Source organism: Aythya ferina (genome assembly GCF_964211825.1).
Source record: "Aythya ferina genome assembly, chromosome: 11".
Classification (NCBI taxonomy): domain Eukaryota; kingdom Metazoa; phylum Chordata; class Aves; order Anseriformes; family Anatidae; genus Aythya; species Aythya ferina.
Window position 1 is genome coordinate 3,051,292 of NC_140307.1, and position 7,468 is coordinate 3,058,759.

Consider the following 7,468-nt stretch of genomic DNA (forward strand, 5'->3'; position numbering starts at 1 on the left):
AACCAGCTGCTCGTTTTAAGCACCGTGATGTGTTTTAGGATTAGGAATGGCTGGGGAGAGAAAAATTTCTGATGAACTGGGAATGGTGGCATGGAAAATATTACTGCGATCATGTAGCCATCGGTTCTGCATAAATGACTCAGTTTAGTAAAAAATAAGCCACTACTTCTTACATCTAGTCCCAAGTCCCCAGCGATGACAGCGCACAAAATAGTTTCCTTTCTATAACGTCGACTGGCAAAAACCTGCCTTGATGGTAAGTCTTCGTCTGACTTCTGGAATCTGCAGCCTGTTTGTCCCGGTCCTCACCAGTCATGCTGGTCATAAGGCAAACACTTTGTGTGACATCTGTAGCCATGGAAGTGTCTTTACTTTTTTTTTTTCCCCTTTAGAAAGGAATGGCCTCTATGACGATGAAGATAAACACTCCACAAAAAGAAAATAAGTGGCTGAACGTATACAGAACAAAAAAGCTGCCTGTTAATTTAATGTAAAAATAAGGAAAATGGGAAATGGCATTTGAGAAAGGCAGCTCCTTACCTTCGGACAAGAATGAGACAAACTGCTTCGAATTAAGAGCAAAACACACAATAGCTTGGCACCACATGTTGCTCTCACCACAACTCCAAGGAGCTGTCACCCAGCTGCTGACGCCAGGAGCCCCAAATCCCCGCAGCCCCTAACCAGCTTGGCTGGCCCCGCATGTGTGCTGCCGCGAGCCCGCGCCGTGCAACGTGCCGGGAGCCATCTGCTGCCCAGCCTGAGAGGGCTCAGCCCAGGTTACAATCCGTGCAAGTGCTGACGAAGGGAAGGCAGGTAAACATCTGTCATCGAAGCCACATTGTCCCTGTTTTCCCCAGCTCGTCAACGTCATGGCACGGCCCCTGCCGGCCGCGGATGGCCCGGTTTGGTGCAAACCCACACATCCTGACAGCTGTGCAGCACCTGGAACTGTCTCCAAAAGACCCAGGCTCATTTACAGAGTAGAAGCTGTGTTGTGGAGTGCAGCATCAACGTGGTTAAAGCCATACCAAAGTCCTGCTGTCCTCATACAGGAGCAGAACAAGCCCCTGGTGCCCTCAGCTGCTGTGGTACTGTGCTAACAGCGGGCACTAGGAAAGGCTCCCACTGATATTAACTCCCAAACCAGCTGCTTAAAGAAAAAAAAGGGGGAAAAATCCATCAGGGTGAGGAGCACTGACTGTGGAAACGCTCCTAGACAAGAGCAGATGGGGTCACTTGTAAATACAGCTCACACCAGAAAGCAGCTTCTGCCATCGCTCCGACCTCCACTGCTTCGCACCAGCCCTGCCCAATTTCACGTTACAGGCAGGCTGGCAAAGGAGCAGGCACCCATCGGGACAGGGTGAGCCTTACAAGAACAAGAAACCCAAACTGCACCGAGACCCAGGAAGGAACAGGATGCAAATGAGTCCTGGAAACTTGTAACAAACCCTTCTTCTTGTGGGATATTTGTTGTTGCACTTACAGTAGTAGTAAATACCTTACTATACTCAGACAAATCTGAATCTTAAGAGTGAATCTGAGTACACAAAGGTTTGTTTTTGTTCCCCCCCCCCTTTTTTTTTAAGAATCAATGCCCCATCTCCCATGTATTTTACAAGTTTTTTGAGATTTCAACCACTCCTCTTCCAGCTGTGGCTTCAAGTTCTTTCTCTCTTAAAATATAAAATGCTTTAATGCAGACATCATTAGACGAGAGCAAATACACAGAATAAACCACAGCAAGCCTGTAAGATTGAATTACACCTTAATGACTTGCTGGCATTTTCAATTCTTGTTTTTATCAATCATATAAAGTTATCCTTACCGTTGGATGCAATCACGTAGCTCGTCTCACACGGCAGGGAGAAGAGGGTTGCTTTTATACTGCCTGCTTATCCACTGCTCGAGTCTTTAAATTGTTGCACAGTCAGACAAGCACCTGACTTCGACAGCTTCAAGATTACAGCAGCTTAGGCGGATAGCCTGCCTCACCAGACATGTTGAGGGGATAAGGAGCCTAACTATTTAAGCAGAGCATCCTCTGGTCACTTAGCTTCTTGAATTGAAAGTGTTGGTCCCGCAAGAGTTTTTATGCTGTTTGAACTTTTGGTGTTTTTTTTTGGTCAAATAAGACCCCCAGGACCTGACCTAGCCATAAAGACCTTGGAGCAAGATGAAGCTGGAAGTCATAGTCGGGAAGGGGCGAAGTATGGACATGCAAATCAGAACCCAAATCTTCAGGGGACTTCATGGTGATCTGCATTTTGTGGTGCAATATGCACTGGAGCAAGAATCGCAAACTTCTGCGCTTAGACAAATCCTAGATCCGTCAAAAATTACTAGTTAGTGCTCCCTTATGAACAGAAATCAATGCCAAGCTTCAGCCACTGACATTACACAGAAGCCCAAAGTTAAGCGCTGAATTTATCAGCTCAGAGTAGGCAATGATGTGCTGCCTCCTCCAGGAATTACACAATGCTGTGATGCTGAGGTAAGGAACTGGAATAACTGAATCCATTCCCACACATTAGGGCTAAGTGAGAATAAGACTGCAACACTGGAAAGATGCCACAGCAATCTGCGTAGACAAGCAGAGCCCCAAAACCATATGGGCCATCGCTGTTTTAAGCAAATTGTCCAGGACATGGAAGGCTTTGAAACCATAAGCCTGTGTCACCTTGTAGGAGGGAGAAGTTCCTTCACACAAACCTTTTGCCAGCAACTCTCTGCATAGCTTGGGTTGTATTTGATGCCAAGTACTAGAACAAATCTCTCCCTAGGAGCAAAAACACTTCAAACGAAAAAAAAAATCCATTTTTCTCTGTTTATTCTGTACAAAAAAGAATTAGAAAACAGAGCTGCATTTTTAATCAAACGTTACATAAATGATCTGTCTCTATAGAAAATAGCTATAGAGGTAAAAATATTTTAAATAGGTTAAACTTCAGATTGTATTTTTTTTTCCAGCAGGCTTATTTATCAGATTTATATATAATCACGTCTGACTGACTTATTTCAACACAACAGGTAATATTTTCCATGTTGTGGTACCAGTTTTAGTCCACAAAAGCAAAATGTCAACAGCTGCTTTAATCAAGCTTTAAGAACTTATATCTTGTTTGTACTTAGAATTTGTTTAAACTTGTACTATGTTCGTTTCTACGCACAGAAATACAGAAACTATTTTGAAAGCAATGCTTGACATGCTTCATTTAAAAAGAAAAACATGTTACTAATGATCTTTTTTTTTTTTTTTTTAAACAACGTTTTTATTTCTGGAGATTTCAACATCTTGATTTAAGCTTATAAAGATAAAAGTTACTAAAAATAGCACGTGAATACCAGCACAAATAACCTTGTCAGCAATGTTACTTTATTAAGATAGAGATTTGTTAACAAAAACTCACAGCAGGATTGTAACTCTGTGCCACAAGAGGCCTGACAGCTTTGGACTTGCTCAGATATTTCCCTCCAGAGTCAGAAAACAAAAACATCTCTTAACTGTTTTCGTCAAGATATTCCAGTATCTGGCCACAGGCTTAACAACCAGAAACGGGACCCAACGATGAGACCTTATCGTCCTTCAAAGATAAAATAATTTATTTTTAAATTATCTGACAGCAGTGGCCCAAGTGTCGTTTGTGGGGAGACTTGGAAGAACCCATCCTGGAGGGATGCAGCTTCCTTCGGGGTGATCGGCTGGCACCAAGTACTGATCCCACTCGTGCCTTTAAGAGAGAAAGTCTTGTTTGAGAGGAGCAGTAAGATTATATAATTACATAGGTATTTGTTAATGCCAACCAATACACCAAACAACTGTAAACTGTGCTCTGAAACATTTTTTTCAAAGCACAAACATGAAAATTTTAATATACTGATACAGTAAAGGCAATGGTTAGACATGAAAGCGCACTCTGCTTCACAAGAGTGTCTGCTGGATACAACTTTATCAAGCTAGAAGGTAGATACGTAACCAAAAAAGAAAGGAAAAAAAAAAAAGCAGAAGAATTAATTGCATAATCATACTTGGAAGTTAATGATGGAACTAAAATTTTACAGTCCCAACAAACAGTACCTGTCACGTTAGACACTAAAATAAAATCTTTATTTCTACCTGATCTGGATTAGAGCTGCTACAGAATGCTCGGCTTGTAAGTAATATTCTCTGAAGGGTTGCAGTAGATGGGCAAGAGGAAATTCATCTGTTAAAACACAGACAGAAATCATTCAATAAACCAGAGACACCTTTGATTCTAAGAAGTCTTAGAAGCCCTAGATTTGCCAACTCATTTGTTACTCCCCAACCTGACTTGGGATCTTCACTTACACAATGTGTTAAGGACTATTTAGATGCTTTGCACATCTCTTCATCTTTCCCATAGCTGTCAGAGCAAAGTCAAGGCTAGCAAAACTTTTTCCTGCCTCCATCCTCTAAATAAGGGGAACATATGGGCACTGAATCTTTTGAATCACAAATCACCAAGTCATCAAATGAAAGCATCCACTGGGTGCAGGAAGTCTTCAATCTACTCTGTTTATTTCTACTTCAGCTCATCTACAACCTCTTCTTGCAAAATGTTATGGAGTCAGCTTGAGATATACTGCAGCCTATGATGAAGAACTCAACAGTTCTTCTTGCATCACGTTTGTTAAAAGCAGTTAAATTATTTCTCTCTGTTTATCCCATCCTTTCCTCTAAGCATAAATTACTCCAGATGACTTCTTTCCCAGCTATTTTTGCTCCTGTAATTTAAACCCAGTGCCTAAGACAAACAAATACAGTGACGTATGGCACGCAGGATCTACCTGGATCCCCAAACAGCTTGGAATCAATTTCACGTTTCTGCTGTAGAAGTTTTTCCCTTTCCTTCTTCTGTTTCTTCTCCATTTCTCTCTTCCGTTCTTCCTCCTGCTCTCCCTCCAACATAACTCTTAATGCTCTCTCCTCAGCTTCGTACAGCTCTGTCCGGTCTTTTAGCAACGTTTTGAGACTTTCTACCTGACTTTCAAATGCTTCGTCTGCTGAGGGAGGCGGACAAACACCTAAAGAGAAAAAGAATTAATTTAAAATTTTCAGATTCAGAAGAGGCCCTGTTAGCAGACTAAAGAGTGGAGCTGGCAAAACACGTCAGAGAAGCATAAGCCTAACCTTGCTAACAATTATCTTGACAGAAGAATTTTCTGGTAAGGAGGAGCTTGGAAATGTAGGAATGCAGCCACTGCATCCAATTTGCTGTTCAGCATTTTATAACTATTCTCACATAACGACGTAACTAAACCCACTGATTAAGAAACAGCTTTTCCAAACTGCACCTTCCACATCACATTATTTCCTGCAAGCACAAGTAGAAAAGTTTGGAAAAATTCTCCTAATTAACCTTTTCTGCCAGCAGCCTCTTTTCTCAGTTTCCGAAGCTTTTCTAAGGCACGCAGGATGTCCATCATTCTCTTTGTGTCTGCTTGCTTCTTCCTGACCTCAGATAAGACACTGTCTGCAGCAGCCTTAAGTTCCCGCTCCTGAAAGGAAAGGAAAAAAACAGCAATGCATGAAATACCCCTCACAGACAAGAAAAGGTACTTTTAAAAAGACGAGCAAAGCCCTGGAGATCAAAATGACTTCCTAGTAACACAACTTGATGCAAGTCAGTCTAGCATCTGATCTCCTTTATCAAAGTCAAAACCTAATAGACTTTAGGAGAAAATAAATAAATGCTCTGCCACTCATAAATTTGGGCCAGAATGGCTGTTGAATTCATAAAGCCCAACAGCATTTAGCTTCAGAAAGTTAGCAAAAACATACAATAAATATAAACCGCACAGGTTTTACAGCTGTGCGGTTACAGCCCATTAACATGGCAGAGTCTGAACACAAAAACCTTTCACTACAGCTGCTCTGCACCCCCAGAGCAACCGGCCCAGCACCCCTAGAGCAGTGAATCTTTGACCAGCAGCCAACCAACAGGTGCCTGCAACACTTCACAACGAGCCTACTTTCAGAGCTTTGTTGGTTGGTTATTTTTTGTTTTGGAGCCGTTTTGCTTCCCCACGAGACAGAAAACCTTGCGAACAAGCTTCGTAGGGACAAAGCAGGTGGCAAGGCCGAGGCACCAAACCCTGCTGACTGCCGCTGGGTAGCTGAGGGCGCACAGCAGCCACTGAGGCACGGGGAGGCTGCAAGCTCAGGACCACAAACCGAGACCTCTGCATGCACCTGAGCTCATTTAACCGCACCCGCCGGGCCAGGACATGGCTGTGGCACAGCCGAGACGTCCAAAAGGGCTTCTCCAGAAGCCACCAAGGGCTGTGAGTGCTGCTGAACCTCCTGTGCCAGCAGGAGCCATGAGGCCAAAGGCTGTTTTGAGGCTGGTTCAGCACCCGTGGGGTGTGAGGGGACAGCAGGACGAGGCCGTACCCGGTTCTTCTCCTCCACCTCCTGGATGCACTTGGCTCTCCACCGGTCGATCTCAGCCTCCCGCTCGGCAGCTCGGGCGGCCTCCTCCTCCTTGGCCGCCTCAGCCTCCTGCTTCCTCCTTTGGAGGCGCTGCCTCCTCTTCCTCGCCTTCTCAGCCTTCCTCCCCAGCTCCTGCAGATAGCCGGGCTCCCTCAGGGGCCTCACGGCCTCCCGCAGCTCCGACCTCGCCGCCTCGGCTTCCAGCTTCGCCTCGCTCCATCCTTCCTCATCCCCCTCAGCCTCCAGCCGCCTCAGGGCTCGGCAGGCGGCGGCCAGGCGAGCCACCAGCCCCAGCGCCATCACCGCCAGCCGCCGCCCGGCCTCGGGGCTGGCACCGGGGGACACCGGAGGAGGACGAGGAGCAGTGAAAGGAGCCCGGTGACGGGCTAGGAACTGTGTCAGCCATTGCTCGTCCCGCTGCCGCTGCTGAGCCTCCTCCTCCGCCTCCGCAGCGCCCGGAGGGGCCCCGCGGCCGGCCGGGGGCCGCTCGCTTGAGGGCCACGGGGGGAAGAGCGGCGGGGCGGCGGCGGGGCGAGGAGCAGGGAAATAGGGAGCGGCCTCGGGGGGCAGCAGGAACGGCGGGGGAGCCGCCGACACAGCCGAGAAGGGAAGCGGGCGGCCCGAGAAGGACGAGGAGGGAGCAGGAGGAGGAGCGGGGGGGAAAGGTCCCGGGGGAAAGGAGCGGAACGGAGGCGCGAAGCGGCCCGGGAATGGCGGCGGCGGAGGGGCCGCCATCTTGGGGAGAGGCGGGGGCGGGAGCGGGGCGGGGAGAGCAGCACAGGGCCCTCGCCTCAGACAGGAGGAGTTTGTGGAAAGAGCTCCTTGGGACTGGTTTTAATAAAAGCAGGGACAGGTTATGGGGATGTACAGGCGTATTGTGAAGCTTCACGCATCTATAACTCTTTGCTGCATATAACCAAGGCGAGTTGCCACATCAGGTGCTTTGGTGAGACTACCCCCGTGCTGAATAAGCACCTACTGTACCATCTTACTGACCGTGGAGTCCCTTAA

At 46.7% G+C, this 7,468-nt stretch overlaps 1 protein-coding gene across 1 annotated transcript; it reads right to left on the reverse strand.

The window, feature by feature from the left end:
• Positions 1–2,816: 2,816 nt before the first annotated feature.
• PDCD7 (programmed cell death 7) lies at positions 2,817–7,203 on the reverse strand. Its single transcript, XM_084532619.1, has 5 exons — positions 6,419–7,203; positions 5,385–5,523; positions 4,813–5,049; positions 4,121–4,208; positions 2,817–3,734 (listed from the first exon to the last, which is right to left on the reverse strand). Exons 1-5 carry the CDS (start codon positions 7,190–7,192, stop codon positions 3,617–3,619), a joined length of 1,356 nt encoding a protein of 451 aa, XP_084388745.1. The 5' UTR covers positions 7,193–7,203; the 3' UTR covers positions 2,817–3,616.
• Between the last annotated feature and the right edge of the window lie 265 nt (positions 7,204–7,468).

Excerpts from the sequence above, each read along its gene's own strand:
- PDCD7 (XM_084532619.1), bottom strand. The coding sequence starts at position 7,192 with ATGGCGGCCCCTCCGCCGCCGCCATTCCCGGGCCGCTTCGCGCCTCCG. Across the intron at positions 5,524-6,418 it reads AGGTGGAGGAGAAGAACCGG|GAGCGGGAACTTAAGGCTGC; the intron begins GTACGGCCTCGT and ends CTTTCCTTTCAG. Across the intron at positions 4,209-4,812 it reads CAAGCTGTTTGGGGATCCAG|ATGAATTTCCTCTTGCCCAT; the intron begins GTAGATCCTGCG and ends GTGTTTTAACAG.